At 52.6% G+C, this 19,334-nt stretch overlaps 2 protein-coding genes across 2 annotated transcripts; one reads left to right on the top strand and one right to left on the bottom strand.

Moving 5' to 3' along the window:
• Window positions 1-3,361: 3,361 nt before the first annotated feature.
• On the bottom strand, window positions 3,362-4,903 carry TP53RK (TP53 regulating kinase). Its single transcript, XM_040080100.2, has 2 exons — window positions 4,532-4,903; window positions 3,362-3,978 (listed from the first exon to the last, which is right to left on the bottom strand). Exons 1-2 carry the CDS (start codon window positions 4,857-4,859, stop codon window positions 3,500-3,502), a joined length of 807 nt encoding a protein of 268 aa, XP_039936034.2. The 5' UTR covers window positions 4,860-4,903; the 3' UTR covers window positions 3,362-3,499.
• Window positions 4,858-17,075, top strand: SLC2A10 (solute carrier family 2 member 10). Its single transcript, XM_040080317.2, has 5 exons — window positions 4,858-4,951; window positions 12,727-14,211; window positions 15,253-15,375; window positions 15,917-16,052; window positions 16,705-17,075. The coding sequence occupies exons 1-5, from the start codon at window positions 4,858-4,860 to the stop codon at window positions 16,799-16,801; spliced, it is 1,935 nt and encodes a 644-aa protein (XP_039936251.2). The 3' UTR covers window positions 16,802-17,075.
• Window positions 17,076-19,334: the final 2,259 nt, after the last annotated feature.

The following is a 19,334-nucleotide window of genomic DNA, read 5'->3' as shown; positions in this document are numbered from 1 at the left end:
TCGAAAAATCCCCTTAGTTCTGGTCTGCCCTCATGGCATCAGTGGGCAAAACAGAATTTGGTCTTATTGCCAAGCTAAAGTGAGGTTGGTTGCCAAGAGCTCCCCAATCCCACCACAGAAATCACTGATGATATCAGATACCAAAATAAACAGAAAAGACAACTCCATCAATAATCAGCAGTTCCCTCAGAAACACCACGCTGTGCTGTCTGCTGATAAAATGCCTCTATTTCCATTTCATTGGTCTTTCATTCCTCTTTCCACATCTTGTCCGCACCTCCCTGTATTCATGGCATTTTTGAGTGATATCCAGATGCAGAGCAAGATCAAGCAGGTGCTGGGAAGCCTCTGGAAATAAAGCTGTTCCCAGCAGGCCTGGAGTTGATGCCCTGAGACAACAATTCATTTCTTAAAAGCAAAAATATTCAAGCAGTAGAAAGACCCAGAGTGATCAAGTGTACATCCAGCACACCGCTGTAAATACATTCTGCCCAAAGGTTTTCCATGAACACACAGATTTTCCTGGTGCTAGTGATGGTGGCAGAGAGACCCCCAGTGGCTTCATGCACCACCGGCCACCACTCGTCACATCTCACAATCTCAGGGTCCCCCCAAAAGGCAAGGGAGAAGGTTTTGGAGGGGCTGAAGGACAACACAGCCTCTGGGAGAGCAGCCCCTCTGGGTAGGACAGGGCAGGACATCACCACTTCTGCCAGTGCGGGTTGCAAGGACTTTGTAAAAAGTCAGGCCAGACTCTGGAAGAATATTTGTGGTACAGAACTGGATTTGCAGCAGATAAACTATTCAGGGGAAAAAAAAAAAAAAAATAGGAGTCTTATTTACCTTACAAGAATACACCTGCGCTAGACATAAAGCCTGAGTGGAAATTATGCAATGGTAAATTATTTAATAATAATAATAATAATAATAATAATAGTAATAGTAATAGTAATAGTAGTAGTAGTAGTAATTCAGTGCTGCTTATGACTGAGATGCATGGAAAGCTAATGCAGCAGCATATCACGCTATTCCCAGCCAGCAAAAACTGGAACCTCCACCTGTGAAACAGTCACGGAACCAGCGCTTTTCATCCAAAGAGCTGCTGCTGCAGACACAACTCGTCCCAAAATCACAGAGTGAGTTGGAAGGGACCCCCAAGGATCATTGAGTCCAGCTCCTGATGGACTGATACAGCTGAGGCTGCAAGAAGAGGTGGAGTGGACACTGCACAGGTCCAGAGTGCCCTTTTTGCTGGATGGGCACCTGCTGAGATTTTTCCACCTTCAAACAGCAACAGTTCAGCATTCTCTACAGCAATCCATACGACACGCCAGACTGATCAAGAGGAAACATCAACAAGCCCTAACACAGATGTGCAGAAAGTAACACTTATATAACAAGGAGGGGTTTATCACGCAGCGAAGAAGCAAAACATTTTGCTTTTCATGACCAGTAACGTCCCGCTTTGTTTTGAAGCTGCGTCCCAGGGCTGATTTCAGCAGGGCCAGTGCAGTGCCCTGCTCGAAGGCCGGCCCGTGCTCCCCGGGAGGACCGGCCCGACCACAGGCTGCCGAGCCCGGCCCAGGGCACCGCCCGCGGACCCGCTTTGTTTCTGCTCCGCTGCCCCGCGGGGAGAGCCGCCTTTTAACAAACACTAAGATCGTCGGAAAGAGACTTCTTCAAAGGGCTCTGCAAACAGAACTCAATCCTGGCATCACGGGGGACGGTGCGAGCGCTGTTTGTACAGATGGGGGACGGCGGGCAAGGGGGGGGTCAGGCTGCTGCCTCTGCTCAGCGGGGCCGGCACTCGGGCTCAGATCCTCCCTGAGGGGACTCGCTAGCTCACCCCACCCGCTCCCACCAGCCCGGGGAGCACCCATTCCAGCGTGCGTGTCGCTCTCCGGGCAGGGAGAAAGCGCAGCAGCTCCTCCAGCCCCGCTCCTCGCCCTTGTGCCAGGCCGGGGGAGCGCCCGGGGCACACGGGCAGTGCGAACAAAACACAGGAGCCGCAAGCCCCGCAGAGAGCGACTGGGCGCCCGGCGCGGCAGCCAAAGCTGTGGCTGGGCGGTGGAACCCGGGCCCCACACGCCGGGGTCGGGCACTCGCCCAGGCGGCTCCTGTGGCAAGAGGTGAATGCGCGCCGGGCACGGGCAGCCCGCCGCGCTAGGACACTTGCGGGACGCGAACCGCCCACCTGCGCGGCCAGGGGCGGCAGCGCTGCGCCGGCGCCACCGCGCGGAGTGCGGCTCCCTCCGCGGAGGAGCTTCGTGGTTCTCGGCGCCGCCCGCCCCGGGGTCCCGCCCGCCCCCCGCCCCGCTGCTCGGGCTGCGCTGCTCCAAACCGGGAGGGAAAAGGCCTCGTCCCTTCTGCCCTGCCTGGCAGAGCAGCTTCTCACAGCTGCCTTCTCCTCCACAGCGTGCAGGACACGTCCGCGGCTGTGCAGAGGCGAAGGACTTCACCCCCTCTTTTTCACGAGTAGTTTCAGAGCGCAAGGGATTGCACGACAGAACAGAGGATCTTCCCGATGGGTAAAGGCTGCCCAGCACAGCACATGGCTCAGCAAGAAGTTCACGGTTTCTTTCTATCACTACCTGAAGACAGTGATGCTCCTGCATTCACCCAACTCACATCCCAGCCTGCTCATAAAGATGATAGTCGTCTAACCCACCCACTGTGGGGTGTGCAAGATTTTCCTCTGGCACGCCTTCCATTCACACTACTAGATAGAGTAAGTCAGAAAAATTAAGTAATATAGAGAAAATGTGACAAGAAAAAGAGTATTACCGCCTACCTCTTCTAACCACCTACCTGGACAGGCAATACCAGCAGCCCCCCCTTACAAAGCTCCAGAAAAGGACATTTACAGCAGACTTCTTGCTTAAAGTGGAAGTTTCTCAGTAGAAAACTATTCTGGATTAACTAATTTTGTATTTTCTTAAGACAGCACTATTGACTGAAAGAAAAAAAAAGCCAGAATTTACTACTGGAAGAAAATAAAACTGGTTTATGTTTCGTGTGGTATTTCAGCATTGCTCATGTTCAAGAATTCAGTTCAGAAAATCTTCAGGATGTGTTGAGTCATTTTTAACAGATTTAAACCCTTTGTTGTAAAGTCTTCTGAGAAAAACAACACACTTTGTAGATGCTGTTTTGTAGTCTCTGAAGTAAGAACCTCCCATGAATTTATGGTCTACAGTCCTAGAAAGATCGCTCTGAATGATTCTAACCACACAAAGATGAGTAGAATGACACTGTAAACTACCTTGTGTTAGAAATATTTAACATTTAGGACAGAAGTGACCTCTAATTGTTTCTCTCTTGGCTGTGCCCCAATCTCACAATTACTTCAGTTATTTTATGACACTTAAAACTCTTTCAAGTTTATTTATTTGAAGACACAGTTACCAAAATAGTGATCTGTGAAATAAAACCAAATATAAATATAAATAACCCTATTTGTAAAACCTAACTATTTCTCCATCCCTAACCCCACTCTCTGCTACCCAATCATGGATCTCTTCCTCCCCCTTAGCCGAACCTCATCCAGCTTTTTGATCACAGGACCAGATTTTTTAGACCTGGCTGCATAGGTCTTTAGCAGAGCTTGGAACATCGTTTCAGTATCTGGATGAGTGCTAATGAAGGCTTTCTCCAGAACATACAAATCAACTCCTTTATCCTCTGGAAGACCCGAAATAAAACTGAGTCCAAAGTCTATCAGCACCAAGTCCAGCTTCTCCATGGGTGGCCGCAGGAGGAGATTGGCAGTTGTGAGATCCCCGTGGATAATATCCTCATCGTGCATCCTTGCTAACAGCTCACCCATCTTCTCTGCTAACTTATGGAGGCCACTGGTATCGTTTCCACTCTTCTGTACAGCATAAATATGATCCTGAACAGTAATTGAGTCTACAATATCTTCAAGAAAGATGGAGTTGGTGACATAATCCACGAAGTAGACCACTGGAGCTGGAATCCCTATTTAAAAGAACAAATCAAACGCCAGCAGTTAATTTACACGATTCCCAGACTTATTCTAACAACAAAACACAACCAATAAAAGCCTTAAGAAGCAATGCCAGTTGATACCACCTCCAGGCACTGATGATGCACCCCTTGGAACGGCCCGCCCAACACTCACTCCCAAGGCATCTGCACTGCCCTGCACTCTAATAAAGGCTCGGCAGCTCAAACCTTTTGACAGCCCAGCCCCTACTGGGGCGAGCCTCCTCCATAAATCACGCTCTGGGACACACCGAGGGCAAGATGAGTTTTAGGGGCACCCTGAAAGCGCAGAGCGTGCCGCCCCGGGCTCAGAAGCCCCCGCACCCTTCAGGATGGCGCAAGAAGGCGCCAGGTGCCTGAGATCTGCGCTGAGCGACGTGAAAGAGCCGGGGTGATGGAGCTCCCACTGCCCTGGGGTGTCTGTCCGCGTGTCCTGCCGGGGCTGCCCCGCTCAGCCCGCCCCGGCGTGTGTCCATCTGTCTGTCCATCAGTCTTGCCAGGCGCCCCGGCCCGGCCCCGTGCCCACCTGCCCGCCGGCACCGCAGCAGCGACCGCGCCTCCTGGGCCATTCGCCGCCGGCTCAGCCGCTCCTCCAGCGCCGGGTGGCGGTACCGCTTCGGGACGCGGAGCTTCGCCACGGCCGCCCGGCCGAGGAAGAGCCCGCGGTACACGTGCGCCTCGGCGCCCTGCTGCACCAGCCGCAGCCCCGGCAGCGGCGGCGGCGCCGGCGGCTCCTCCGCCACCACGGCAGCGCCCGCCGCGCCCTCGGAACCGTCCACGGCGGGGCCCGCGGTCCCCAGCTCGCCCCTGGCGGGCCCCACATCTCCCATCGCAGCGCCCGCGGGCCCCGCCATGACCGACAGCGCACCGCCGGCCCCCGCCTACGCCGCCGCCATCACTGGGACCCACACGGCGCATGCTCGGGGCGCCCATTCGGCTAAGCTCGGTAATCTCCGGCCTTCCTCGGCAAGGCTCGTTGTCCGTGACGGAAAGACACGAAGTGCCGAAGGCCGCCCGGCTGTCCCGCTGCGCTGCGCTCGCTGTAACGCGCCCGGCGCCGCTCTGCTCCGGGGCTGCTCCTTCCATCCCCTCCCGGCCCTTCACCCGCAAATCCTGCTGCCTGCTGCTCGCCTCTGCCGTGGCGGGGGACACTGGCTAACTGCGGCACGGTGGGACTCGTTCCCGAGCATTCCTGAGCCGGTGCGGGCTCCCCGGGTTTTGGCGGTGCAAGAGCGAGACCTGCAGCCGCCCCAGGGCTTGCAAGGGATGCGCGTCTTGCCGAGGGGGCCAGCGGGAGCTCGTGGTTCCCCCGAGGTTTTCCCAGGATCACCGTGGAAGCCCCCTCCAGAGCATCATCCCTGGGGCACCGCTGCCACGGTGTCACCCCCAGCACTGGAGCATCACCATGGGGACTCCATCTCTGGGACATCACCACCAGGATGGTCCGTCACTGGCTCTTGCTCTTGCATGTGCCAAAAGCCTCTGCTGGAGCCTGTGCAGTCCCACTGCAGCCGCCCAGTTGGCTGGGTAGGAGAAGGGATGTGCCCACAAGCTGCAGGGGATCAGCAGCCTGCAGCAGAGCATGGTGTGACCTCGGCTCCCCACGCTGGGCACCACCAAATCTTATGCCCCAGGTCTGTCATGGGCCACTCATGTCATGAATCCAGTGACTCCACCTTCCTCGAGCATCTTATTAAGAGATGGATAAACCTCATTACCCTCATAAACCCCATTGGAGCCATATTTGTATTTTTATGGCACCCTGAAAACCCACTGCCCTACCGGGTGATCTGCACGTGCTGCAAATATGTTCCTCAGAAGATACAAGAGAATTCAGCCCAGTACGTGTAAATATGTTTTCAATTGTTGCTTTTGGAGGCACTGCAAGTCCATTTTGTCTTTATTTTCTCACCCACTACATTTGTTTCCTTTTTGGAATATTTATATTTTATTACCACATTCCACACAGCTTACATGTCATTGCACAGTGGGATCATGCCTGGCAAATATTTATCTTGCTTCAGTGACAACTTTTAAATAACCTTCCCAAGTTTTCAATGATACAGTTAATCCATCCTGCAATTCTGCCCACTCGTGGCACCCTCGTGCAGCTGCCCATGCTGTGGCAGGGCTGCAGGAGCCCAACAGCTCCCCCAGGGAATGGGGTGAATTCCTGCCCTCTGTGGCTGGAATTTGCAAATGCCTCAAACACCCAAATAAAGCAAAAGGTGTTCCCCGTGTTGTGAACAGATTTTATCAGAGTATCTGTGCACAGATCCCCCACAGACACACACATACAACCTATAAGCAAGTGCACGCACATAGCCTCCGGTTCATTATTCTGGCAAACGTGATGGTTTTCCCTCATGCTGGCCAAAAACCTCCTCCAGAGCTTTCAAAATATGAAAGAAAATATTTTTGCTTTATTTTCCCCCTTATTTTATTTATTTAAATTTTATCTTCCCTGTGATTTTACTTATTCTTTTCTCTTTTAATGCAATAAACAGTTGACATAGCCCTTGGAAACTAACTAGAGCCATTTACAATATTTATGGTATCACCCGGTATTTTTATTGGAATATCAAATCACCCCAGAGAACTGCTCTGAAGCCACTGGTTTCATTATGTAACTTTGTGCTCCTGGTGACAAGCATTTACAAACTCTCCTTTCACAAACACTGCAGTTAAGTTAAAAATGGCAGCACAGCAAACCAAGCTAATGGGAACCAAGGCAGGTCTCACGGGCTCATTCCTGCTGTCCTACAGATCCCTTGGCATCAAGCAGGATGCAGCCCTGCAAGCAGCTCCCCCAACACCCCCCAGCTTATTTCGGGATGGAGGCTGCCAGCCTCAGAGCTGGACAGATGGGGAAAGGGATGAATTTGAGTTGTTGCAAGGTGCCATGCTGGAGGCACCCCTAAAATGTTTAAGGAAACAAGATTCCTCATGGGACCAATGCCGCTAACCACCACTACCAGGGAACCCCCCTGGGTTAGGACATCATGACAGAAAACTTGTGCAGCCTGGCATCAGGAGAAATTCCTGTGGGATGTAAATGAACGTGCAATAAATGCAGGTTCCTGCTGAGCTGGCTCCATCCCGGCCAGCTGTGACACTTTTTCCTGCTCAGGGACCATCACTTCCATCAATAACTGAATTGAGTTTGGTCACCTTGGTCCCCCAAGCCCATTCCTAAGGGTCAGTCATAATGGAAAAAAATAAGCTTGAGGGTGATGAGGGTTCCTGAACACCATGTCCTCCTTTTTTTTCCAGGATGGACTTCTTTCTCCTCTTGCATTTGTATTTCATTTTGTGATTTTAAAGCCTGTTCCAGCTGCTCCAGCTCCGAGGTAGAGCGTAACATCAGCAGTACTCACAGGCGGGTTGTGTTACCGAACCCAGGCTGCCGTTCCCGGGGCGGAGCTCTCCAGGAGCACATTCCTGCGGCTCAGCCCTGGGGATGTGCTGCTGTTCGGCTGCCGGGAGCGAGATAGGGATGGCATGGGGAAACGGCACTGCCAAGACACACCACTGGAGAGGAGGAGGAAGGCATCACAGCAGGGAGGAAGGACAGGAACGTGCCTGCCGGCACGAAGCATAGGTGATCCAACCCCCCCAGACCTTCTCATGTGGAGCTTAGGGACAAAGGTGCTGCTTTCAGCAAGCCCAGAACACACACTGGCTACAAAAGGTGTGATAAGGAAGCTGTACTTTAAGGACCCCAAAGAAAGAAATTTTTTTTCCCCAGAATTATCCCTGCTGTAGATCATAGCAGGCTTTCACCTTTTTTCCAGAGGACAATAACGCACAGCCCCCACAGTGTCGATGTGACAGCTGCGTTTCTGTACGTACTGATGTCACCTTTTTGGCCGCCTTTGGTAAACACACCATAAAGCTCTTCCTGTGCTCCCCAGGACCTCACCTTCTTCTTCTCAGTGCTAATAGTATTTCTCGCCCTGCCAGAGACCAAGAAGCCTCCAGAAAATGTTCAGGTGGCAGAAAAATGCTGAGTGACCATAAAGAAAGATATGATTTTTTTCTTCTCACACTGAAATAATTTCAGAAGGAAGGAATTGTTCAGGCAAATTGGAGATCATGTCTCCAAGAGTGAGTTTGCCCTGAGGCTGATGAGGACTCTAGGTTCTCTCTGGCTCTCTGCCTGACATCATGGGGAGCAATGCATGGGAGACATCTCCTCAAGTTCCTGACACAGCTCACCCAAAATACCTTGGCTTGAGCTGTGGGGGCCAGAGATCATGGGGACGATCACACTGCATCTCCTGCATCCCCCTGTGCTCCCCAGAGGTGGAACACTAGCCTAGACACAGAGATGTTGTGTTTGCTGTCTGCCATGAACTGGTCTCATGTGGGTCTTGGAGAAGAGAGAAAACTGGAGTCATTTCTCCCTGTGCATATCACAAGAGCTGGTTGTGATTTCAGAGCTGTTTAAACTGGTCTAATATGAAATGCAAATGCTATTGAAAAGCTCTTCCCATGAACTCCATGGGTTTCTGTTGGCTGGTGTTTGAAGCCATTCTGCACCAAGTGTGTGATCCCTGTTGCAGCTGTCAGTCTGCATCAGATACAAGGTCTTAGAAAAGGTGTTTTCACATCCTGTATTTCCACTGAAATTAGAGCATATGAATGGGAAGCTTTTATTTAATCTATAAACCAGGTACATCATTTGACACACTTTTCATATTCCCTGTGATTTTGAGGAGAAACAAAACCAAAACATTTTGCTGCTCATGTTGCAGCCAGATATCCAACAGGCTAAAGCTGAAAGGATATACATGATCCAATATGGCCCATCTCAAGCATCCCAAAACTATGAGTTTGAATAAAATGAGTTGGCACCACTGCTCTACAGAGCAGAGACATGAGATGTATCCTCATACTTGGGAAAATAACAGATTTTAAATACTTTTCTTAAATTCCCTATTAAGTTAACATGACGGACGGCTTAAAAGACTCTTTAAAAAAATCACATACTCACGTGTGTTCTTTATTCTTCACCCAACCTAATTTTTGCCTGTGTCAGAGGCACAATGGTCACTGACTCAGACCTTCCTCACTTCAACTCTGTACTGGGGCAAAAAGCTTTGCCAGCACAGGCTCCACAGAGTGCTGTTCTGGAGCTTGTGTAGTTATAACATACTAAATATTAAAATTCAATATAGGTTTTTAATGAAAGGTTACCTGCAGTCACATGCCAGCTCACAGAGCAGGTTCGTGGTCCTCTGCACTTACCCTGCAGTGGCAGTGCCGGCTGCAAGGCTCTGGGGAGGCTGTGCATGGCTTGCCACCTTGTGGCACCACATCTTCCTCGCTGTTCCCCACGCCAGCTGGGTCACAGCAAACTCCTGAACATCTCGTGTACCCTGGCACAGCACAACCCGCCCAGTAGCTGCCATTCACACAAACAGCACCAAGGGGCAATGTTGGCATATCATGTTGAAGAGTTCTCAAAGCACTCCGAAGTGTATCGTGCTTTGTAAAATCCTTGCCTAACAAACTGGACTTTGGGACACATGAAATTAGCCTCAGAAAATAATCTTGCACCCAAGTGCAAGTCCCAGCATCTTTTATGCAGGACAGCAGGAAGGTTCCTGCTCCACTGAGCAGAAAAAATAATGCTGATTGCTGAGGAAGTAGAATACTGAATGCTTTGTCTGATGGAGCACCGTGTCAGGGGAAGGAGATAAGCTTGAGAGGCTGATTCTTTCTGTCCCACAGCCATGAAAGAGGGCAAACTCAGACACAGAATCACAGAATCATGGACTCAAACTATATGCTGAGATGGAAGGGGGCCACCAGGATCATGGAATCCAACTCCTGGCCCTGCACAGGACACCCCAACAATCCCATCAGGTCCAAACACTTTCTGAACTCAGTCAGGCTTGGTGCTGTGATCACTGCCCTGGGGAGCCTGTTCTAGTGCCCAACCACTCTGTGTGAAAAAACCTTTTCCTGATATCCAACCTAAACCACCCCTGCTGCTCTTTTTGTTTTCAGTTTTCAAATGGCCACCCCTTTCTTAGCAGGTTTCTGCGGCTTTCCAGCCGAGCTACCCAAAAACATTAACAAACTGTGAAGCTCTTGCGGGCTTTGTGGAGGCTTTCTCGTCCAGAGAGCTGAAGCTCTGCACACGAGCAGCTCCGCAGGCAGCGAGGAGATTTCTGTTCCTCAAGCGACACAGACCGGGGACAGAGCTGACATTCCAGCCACGCTTTCTGGACAAACTCGCCACGTACCTCCGCAACGTGTCGCGTCCCCGGCCACCCCGCGGGCTCACCCCTGGGCTCACGCATCCCCCGGGGATCCGGCTCCGCTCCTCGACCCTCGCCATCGCTCCCGGGCGCCCCCCGCCCCGGAGAGGGGCGGGCAAGGCGACTACAAGCCCCAAGCTGCCCGGCCGGGGGCAGGGCGGCAGCGACGTGGCCGCCGGACCCCGCTCCGCCCCGCTCCGCCCCGCCGCGCTGCGCTCCGCGCCCGCCGGGCCCGGCCCCGCCATGGGTGAGTGCGGGACGGGCGGGGGGCGCGGGGGGACCGGAGCCCCTCCGGCCACGGGGGGACCGGAGCCCCTCCGGCCACGGGGGGACCGGAGCCCCTCCGGCCACGGGGGGACCGGAGCCCCTCCGGCCACGGGGGGACCGGAGCCCCTCCGGCCACGGGGGGACCGGAGCCCCTCCGGCCACGGGGGGACCGGAGCCCCTCCGGGGCAGCCGCGTCCTGCCCCGGGGAGGAGTTTCCGAAACAACAACAGCAAGAAAGAAAGTTTGCAACTTTTCCTAAAGTCTGGGGATGCATCCCCCGCCCCTTCCTTTCTTTCTGTTCTTTTTTTAGCGGTCCCAGCGGCGCGTACAGCGAGCGTGAGAGCCGAGGAATTTCCTGCGGCTCGGTCCCGGGGCTGCGCCGGGGGCGCGCCGGGGAGGGGAGCGGGGGTTCGGGGGCTGTGCAGGGACCTGGGTGTGCTGGAGTGGGAATTGCTGGAGGCAGCGGTGCGGCGCCCATCGGCCTTGGTCGGTGTGAGCAGAGTCCGGGGTCAGGCCGGCCGCAGCCCGGCTGGACAGCCGGTCACTGCCCTGTCCCGGAGCGCAGCCCCGCACCGGTTTGCTGTAGGGGGGGAATCGCCTGGCGCAGCTCCTTGCTCCAGCAAACCCTCTGTCCTCATGTGGACATCTGAAGAGTCCTCAAATTCCCCAGCTACGTCAGAGTAGACGATACACAAACTGGATTTCAGTCAAAGTTCATAAGCCGTGACTGCTTATTGAGTTAACAAGAAATGCAGCAAAACCTGATGAAATCACACATGGTATTTATAGTAGGACTGTCTCTGTAATAGAATTTGTGCCTTGAAGCTACTAGGATGGCCACTTATGCCTTATGTTCTCAGCAGATATTTTTTCTAATTATCTGCATAACACGTACAAGAAGTGCTAAAAGCGGTGCAGATGGTCACACAGAGTATGGTGGGAGGGACTGGGAGAGCTGGAATGGCATAAGTAACACAAATGAAACACAGAGGGTTGCAGAATAAATAAAAATAATTGTATTTATATCCAGCCATCGCTGAGAAATATCCTTTATTGATAGCTGTAATTAAAGGCCAAACAGAGACACTTCCCATTAAACACAGCTTGTGACAGGAAAAAAGTCCTTCGGCAGGGTGAGAAAAGTTTCCACAGTCTGGTGGTTGTGCCCACGTTTTTTCCACAGTCTACCAAATTTGGTACAGTCTACCAAAACTGTGAGTATTTCTAATTAAACTAGAGAATGCAGATAGTATTACATGCTGCAGAACAGCACAAACCCCAGAACTAATGCACTTTACCTATGCTTCAAAAGTGAAATTGGAGGGGAGGTGCCTGTCACCTTGTTCCCAGCGGTGCCCACATCAGCGCTGGCTCTTGCCCCAGTGCAATCCCTGCTGGTTCACACATGGTCACACTTCTGTCCCCTCCCCATGGTGAGAAGATTGTGCAGCCAGCACCTTGGTTTTGTGGGATTGCTTGGGGTGGCTTGGTTTCAGTTGCTTTTGCTGCTTTTTTTATCTTCTTTTTTTTTAGCTAAAGTTAGGGAACTGGCACGCTCAGCCCTGTGAGAAGAGCGAGGTCAAAGAGTCACTTCTTGTATTTGAGGCTGGCAACAGTAAACTGGTCAGCTCACAGTGAAGTTTGTCCCGTGGACCAGGACCAGGCTGAGGAGACTGTGATTGACTTGGAGATCCTGGGAGCTGTGGGCTGCAGAAGGAGAGATGGAGAAATCAGGGCCACCCCACAAAGTCATGCTGAGAGTACAAGATTAACTAAAGGCAAAAATAAAGGAAAAATAAACTTTTGTGAGCAGGGCTTTTAACGACAAGATAGGAAGTGAGAATGCAAAACCTGCAGGGAGAGCTGGTGGTACCACATGCACTGAAATGTGAAAATGATGCAGAACAGTTCAGAACCCGAATGCAGAAGCTGCATTTCCTGCCCAGAACAAATTTTGCACTTACAATCAAGAGATACCACAGAGGATCCCACAACTCCAGACGCTAAAAATCACTGTCCTGCACTTAAAAACAAATCTCAGCGCTGTTTAAAAGTGCTGATTTCAAAGTTGTGCACCTCAAATGAGTACCCCTGCAGTTAGTGGAAGCCTGGTGGGTTATGTGGCTGTCTGCAAGTTCCTCCATACACGTGACCTATGGGGGAATTCCACATCATGACCTTGTAGATGGAAAACTGGGGGTGTCCTGGGAGAGCTTTTTCCAGCCTGTGCATGCTGATAGCTTGCCTTATAGCATCAGAAAAGCGAACCTAGCACTGCTTGCTTGTTTTCCAGGTCATGCGCTGCTGGTCCTCCTCCTGTCTGCAACAGTGTCTCTCCTGGGCGGGCTGATATTTGGCTACGAGCTGGGGATAATCTCTGGAGCGCTGCTGCAGCTGCAGACAGACTTCCAGCTCAGCTGCTTCAAGCAGGAGGTCCTGGTGAGCGCCGTCCTTATCGGAGCGCTGCTCGCCTCGCTGGCCGGGGGGATCCTCATCGACCGCCACGGCCGCAGGAGAGCAATCCTGGTCAGCAACGTGGTGCTCTTGGTGGGCAGCCTCCTCCTCACGCTGGCCAGGTCATTCGCCGTGCTGGTCATTGGCCGCGTCACCGTGGGCTTTGCCATCTCTGTCTCATCCATGGCCTGCTGCATCTACGTCTCAGAAATGGTGGCTGCTCACCAGCGAGGGCTGCTGGTGTCTCTCTACGAAGCGGGAATCACCGTGGGCATCCTGCTGTCCTACGCACTGAATTACATCTTTGCGGACGTGGATGAGGGCTGGAGGTACATGTTTGGACTGGCCATTGCCCCGACGGCCATGCAGTTCCTCAGCATCCTCTTTCTCCCAGTGAACCCTGTTAAATTAAGCTCCTGGGACTCAGACTGCCAGAAGGGCCTCATCCCGTTGCAGGACACAGAGCACAGAGCAGCAGCAAAGCGGGAGCCCTATCAGGAGAGGCATTACTCATTTCTTGATCTTTTCAGGACCAGAGACAACATGAGAAGGCGGACTCTGGTGGGGCTGGGACTGGTGCTCTTCCAGCAGTTCACTGGGCAGCCCAACGTGCTGGGCTACGCCTCCAAAATCTTCCACTCGGTGGGGTTCCGGAGCAACTCCTCGGCCATCCTGGCCTCAGTTGGGCTGGGAGCGATAAAGGTGGTGGCCACGCTGGTGGCCATGGCCTTGGCAGACAAGGCAGGCAGGAGAGTGCTGCTCATGGCTGGCTGCGTGGTGATGGCCATCTCTGTCACCGCCATCGGCCTCACCAGCCGCATGGCTCCGCCGGCCATGGCCAGGGACTGCGAAGCGGCCACGGACCCCAATGCGTCCCACAGCCTCAGCCAGCACCCCCTGACACCCGAGCTCCCCCAGTCTGCTGTGTCACCCGTCCCACCAGCGTCTGGTGCTGTCAAAAGTCAGGCAGGCGCAGGTTTTGCTGCCACAACCGGCCTTACAAAAGTTTTTGCCAGCACTCAAAGCAAAGAGGTTGTTCCTAATTCTTCCCTCACTCAGAAAAGGGGCTTGGCAGGTCAGCCCAAGACAGGAACACTGGAAAGCACGGGCCCTCCTCTCGGTGCTGCTCCCTGGGCACAACATACTGTCTTAAATTGGATTACACTGCTGAGCCTGATGGCTTTTGTGAGCGCCTTCTCGATTGGATTTGGGCCAAGTAAGTGTGGTGTTTATCCTTGCACTAACCCAGAGAATAAAACTAGAGCTGATCTGCAGGCTGCCTGCTTGAACCATTCCTCACGTATCTGCTGTGCTGAGCAACTCAGTGTCTGGGAACTGGAAACGTGTCCCCTCCTGAATCATTTTCTAGCACTGCAGCTCTGTCAGCTACAGCGCTGGAGTAACTTTCTCTTCCATGCTATTCACTGCTCTGGTAAAGCTGGTTTTTCTCTGAAGTTCAGTGGAAAATCTGAGCATCCTACAAGCCCTACAAGCACTACGTAAACTTCCTGTCACTCTGGTGAGGAGGAAAATACAGGGCTGTGGGCAGAGGGACTGAGGGGCTTCTGCTGGGTGATTATGAAAGTCAGTGCAGAACTGGAAATTGAACCTCTTTTGAGAGTTTCTCAATATCAATTGGGTTTTTTTATTCTATTTATTATTATTTATTTTTCATCAAGTGAGATTAAAGATTAGTTCTTGCTTCCATGTGAGTTCTACTGTTTTCTGGCATTTAAATGCCTTGATGGGAGAAAACAGCATTTAACTCAAGAAAAGAATGTTAAGTCAGCAAGTCTCATGGGTTTGACAGCCACCCTGCAAATTATTTCAAGCAAAATAACCCCAGGACAGGAGAGACTTAACGATATATATATTGCTTTAACTCTGATTTTTGCCCAAATGCAGTGTTGTCTCCCTAATTCCACCCTTTTCTCATTTCTTTACGAAGAGCATGACCTGACAGCAGGCCTGTCAGACCTCTTCATCTCCTGTGAAATGGAATGACCGGCTACCCTGCTTTCTTCTTTACTCCCTGGGCCTGTTTATTGCTATTTCATTCCTCCATGAAGCATTGAATGCAGGAGGTTTGAAGTGTTCTGCTGTGACCTGTCTCTGAGATCGATGAATGTTTGACCCCACCAGCAGCGGGTGCTGGGTGAAGCCAGAGTTTAAACCCCCTGCTGAAATCTCCCTTGCCCATTTCCCAAACAAATTGCTTAACTCCACGCTGTTTTTGTGATCTCTCTAATCTGTGCAGTGACCTGGCTGGTCCTGAGTGAGATTTACCCTGCTGGGATAAGAGGAAGAGCCTTTGCCTTCTGTAACAGCTTTAACTGGGCTGCTAATTTACTGATCAGCCTCTCCTTCCTGGACCTTATTGGTGAGTATCCCCTTCGCCTCCCTCCACCTCCCACAGCTGGTTGGGGAAGGTGGCCACATGAGCTGTTTGGAGATTAAGTGGCATTTTGAGCCCTGAGGAGGTGAGGCTGGGATAGGTGTGACCCTGTTGTCCCTGAGAGCAGGAAAGCCCGGGCAGCTCTGGTCAGAGCTCTCTGTCACTCGTTTATAAAAATCACCCATTGCCCACTGGGCTGCACTGTAGCACCACAGTATCAGGAAACACGGAGTCCGCAGCTTCCATCCCGGCGGCTCTCCAGCATTTCTCAGCAGGCACTGCTGGTCCTGGACCTCAGCTGCCGCCTTCCCCCTGGTGCTGGCAAAGCCTGGCATGCACCAGCCTTCCCCTTTGCCAATTCCCAGTCCAGGCCTTGCAGATAAGGAGTTTCCCAGCCCTCCTGAAAGCTTCACAAAACAAGGTGCCCCTGTCAGGCACCAGTGACCACCTCCCAGTAAGCAACCAGTTTCCTCTGTACTCCACGATGTGACCCACCCTCTACACTCACACACTTAAATCTCTGCAGATGCCATTGGATTCTCTTGGATGTTCCTTCTCTATGGGCTGATGGGAGTGATGGCTGTTATATTCATTTACCTTTTTGTGCCTGAAACAAAAGGACAGTCCCTGGAGGAGATAGACCAGCAGTTCTCCAGGAAACGGTGGGTGTGCTGTTGTCCCAGCAGGAGTGCTGGCTTTGGGTGCTTCCCACTGCCAGCCCCTGAGGTCTGGGGCACTGGGCTCGTGTGAAGTCTGGCCGGTGCTGCTGAGAAAATAGAAAATCTCAAGTTTGTGGCAGGGCTGTGGGACAGGGTGGGAGAGCTGCAGTGGCTTCAGCCTGAGCCTTGCAGCTGTGATGCTGGAGGGCAGTAGTGACACTCAAGAAAAATGGGCTAAAAACTAGGGCTCGTGATCAAGGAGAGGAGACGGGGACCGTAACATGGGACGGGAAGGTCAGGACTGGGAGGAAGTAGCAGGGGATGATCGTGCTGACTTTTCCCCTTAGAATAATCCCAGGCTGATCCTTCTCCTCTGGGGCAGAGACTTCTCCTGTAGCATGGGCTCCCAACCTGGTAGTTTTCACACAAAGCTTGTAATGGGCTAGGGAAAACCAAAATGTGGTTCTGCCATCCTGGTTGCGATGGAAGTGGCAGGGCAGGCGCTGCTGGAGCAGGAGAGATTGTGCTGCCTCAGGGCTGATGCCAAGGGCAGGGAGCACACACCCCTTGGGGGCAGGAGGGGTCACTGCTCTGAGCCCCTGCCTGGCTCCCTGCTGCTGCAGCTGCTGCTCCTGACCTTCATCGCTCCCGGCAGGGTGTGGGAAGGAAACGTGTTCAAGCAGAGACGTGGGAGAGGAGCGAGCTGCACACACGCACAGTACCAGAGAGTGGAGCACGCCGGCAGCACATGAAACCAGCGACCTGCCCACAGCATCCTGTGTGAGGAGTTCCAGCGGCAGAGGAGCAGGCTGGGCCGCCAGGACACTCCTGGGGCCTTTAACTGGTGACCTCTGGGCAGTGACAGTTCTCCCTGCAGTGCCTTAGACCTGGGAACACGCCAACAGCGTGTCCTTTGGGTCCTTGGAGAATCACTGTTCCCAGGCAGGGAATACACCCTTCCTTCGACATCTTTGAAATTTTTTCATCATTTGTGTCTCCTATCATTTTAGAGATTAATGGTTTTATATGCAGGAATTAAAGCACGGTTTTGCTGACAATTTCTCCATCCTTGAGGCCCATTTGTGAGCAAGGTGTGTTATTTTCCAGGTCTCGGGAACACCGGGATGGGGCCGGGGAGGGTGCACGGACCTGCCGGCAGTGGGCAGCCAGCACTGCCCGTTCGGGACCCTGCGGTCAGACCCCGCAGTCCCCCAAATCCGAGCTCCCCGCACCCCTCGGAGCCCCTTCCCTGCCTCCCCGCACTGTGCCCGGGGCCTGGTGGGGCCGGGCAGGAGGGATATGCCAGCGGGAATTGGGGGTACCCAGCGTGGGGTGAGCAGGCAGTGCTGGGGCAAGGCAAGGGCAGAGGATGGGGATGCTGGGGTGTCGTGGGGACCCGGGCCAGGGGCAGCCAGCGGGGCTGGTTGTGCCGGGGGGACACCCGAATTAGCTCTGGGGCCAGCAGACAGGGCTAGGGACAGAGCCAGGTGCTGGGGTGGCGGTGCAGAAAGCCGTGAGACAGCTTCTGGTAAGGGGGGTCAATGAGCCCAGAGTGAAGCACTGTCATTCCCACTTTGTACAAAAAAACAAAAACAAAAACAAACCACGGTGCATTTTCCAAACCCATCAGCTTCAGCCCCCCCGGAGGAGGAATCTGCGAGAGATGCTCGGCTTGTCACACCCTGAGCAGGGTTTGGGTGTCTGTGCTTGCACAGCCTGCAGGGCCAGCAGGCAGAGGAGGTGTGGGAGAGCTGCAGGGCGAGGTGCCAGCTCTGCCCTTGCAGCCCTTGCCATGAGGGGGAATGGGGACAGCTCCGGAGCTGCCAGCTGCTGTCACAGCGACTGGATCCTGCACCGCAGCAGAGCTGGGCAGGTGGCACTGCGACAGGGAAAAGCTGGGAAGGGATGTTCAGATGGGAAGCTGAAGGAAGGTCAGTGGGTGTAGAAACTGAGACTGACACCCTGGTGAGGAGGAGATGGCCTGTATCCGAGGGTGACCAGCGGGGACATAAAAGAAGCAGCTGCAGTAAATCAGGTGAATTTGGCCGTGTATGGTACCAGCAGACTCACAAGAACATTGTTAAACAACCAAAGACAGAACCTAGATGTGCTTTTGTTACTGTACCAGAAGCTTAAAAAATACGATAATGCCAGGCTTTCCAATCCTAACAACCCCAAAACCAGCACAGACTCCTTGAGATGGGAAAATCGCAGATTCCAGTTAAAAAAAAAAAAAAAAAATACAGTAGAGCTGGTACTGTGCTACTGAACCCCGGTAAAGATAAAGGTAATGAACAGCAAATATAAAATGAGATTAGAGAAGTTAGTCAGCTCAGTGATCCATCAGGAAGGAATAAAAAGTGGGTTTGGGTACAATAAAGGGTCTCCAGGACCAAGCAGTGCTGGGAGTGCGAGGAGGGCTGCTGCTCTGGGTTTGGTGGGGAGCGGTGCACAGGACCTGCTTCACAAGGTGTTTGTGGGAGAGCTGGTCTCTGCTAGTGACCACAAAACAACCTTTAATGCTGTAGTGGGAGAGTGCACACCAAATAAATCCAGCCTGGGGCTCTACAATTTCAAGAAAGGGAACTATGAAAAAATAAGGTGATTAGTCAATAACAACAAACCGAAAAGGAGCAGGCAGAAAGCAAGGAGCCTGCAAGCAGTCTGGAGGTGATTAAAAAATGCTCTATTAAAGCCTAAGCAAAACATGTGCCACAACTCAAAAAGAACTAAGAGGTCCAAGAAAACACCCTGCCTGACTCACTGCTAAGGTTAAGGAGGTATGACAGGGAGAAGGTCAGTGTTTTAAAAGTGAAAAGGTTTCCCACAAGAGGAGAAAAGGAAAAGCCATAAAACACAGCAAGTAAAGAGTAGACAGAAAAGAAAGATAAAAAGAGCATGAAGATCTTGCAAATACCTTGCAAGTACCTTCTAAAAGTCTTTATTTAACTATATAGAAAAGAAGAAACTGGCTGGGGAGCCTTCGCTCAATACAAAGGTGCAACAGGGTGCCAGGGAAGATAAGACATGACGAGACAGCTTGGGCACAACTGGGTGTTGGTCTCCACTGCTGCAGGTATTTGGAAGAGCCTCACACCCAGTAGACAGAGGAACTGGATCAATGTGACTTTCCAAATGGCTGCTCTATCAGAGTGGTGGCGGTTGCTAGTGCAGCTCCCAGCTACAAACCAAGCTCTGGAAGGAGACCCTGGGAGCTGCAGGGGTGAGTGTCACCTCTGTCCCTGCTGGGGTGGTGGGGCCTGCACCAGCAGCAAGCACATGGGC

Source organism: Hirundo rustica, chromosome 16 (genome assembly GCF_015227805.2).
Source record: "Hirundo rustica isolate bHirRus1 chromosome 16, bHirRus1.pri.v3, whole genome shotgun sequence".
Taxonomy (NCBI): domain Eukaryota; kingdom Metazoa; phylum Chordata; class Aves; order Passeriformes; family Hirundinidae; genus Hirundo; species Hirundo rustica.
Note: the sequence above shows the minus strand (reverse complement) of the source record. Positions and strands in the feature narration are given on the sequence as shown.

Excerpts from the sequence above, each read along its gene's own strand:
- SLC2A10 (XM_040080317.2), top strand. The coding sequence starts at position 4,858 with ATGACCGACAGCGCACCGCCGGCCCCCGCCTACGCCGCCGCCATCACT. Across the intron at positions 4,952-12,726 it reads CGCCCATTCGGCTAAGCTCG|ATGGAAAACTGGGGGTGTCC; the intron begins GTAATCTCCGGC and ends ATGACCTTGTAG. Across the intron at positions 15,376-15,916 it reads CTCCTTCCTGGACCTTATTG|ATGCCATTGGATTCTCTTGG; the intron begins GTGAGTATCCCC and ends AAATCTCTGCAG.
- TP53RK (XM_040080100.2), bottom strand. The coding sequence starts at position 4,859 with ATGGCGGGGCCCGCGGGCGCTGCGATGGGAGATGTGGGGCCCGCCAGG. Across the intron at positions 3,979-4,531 it reads GCTGCGGTGCCGGCGGGCAG|GGATTCCAGCTCCAGTGGTC; the intron begins GTGGGCACGGGG and ends TCTTTTAAATAG.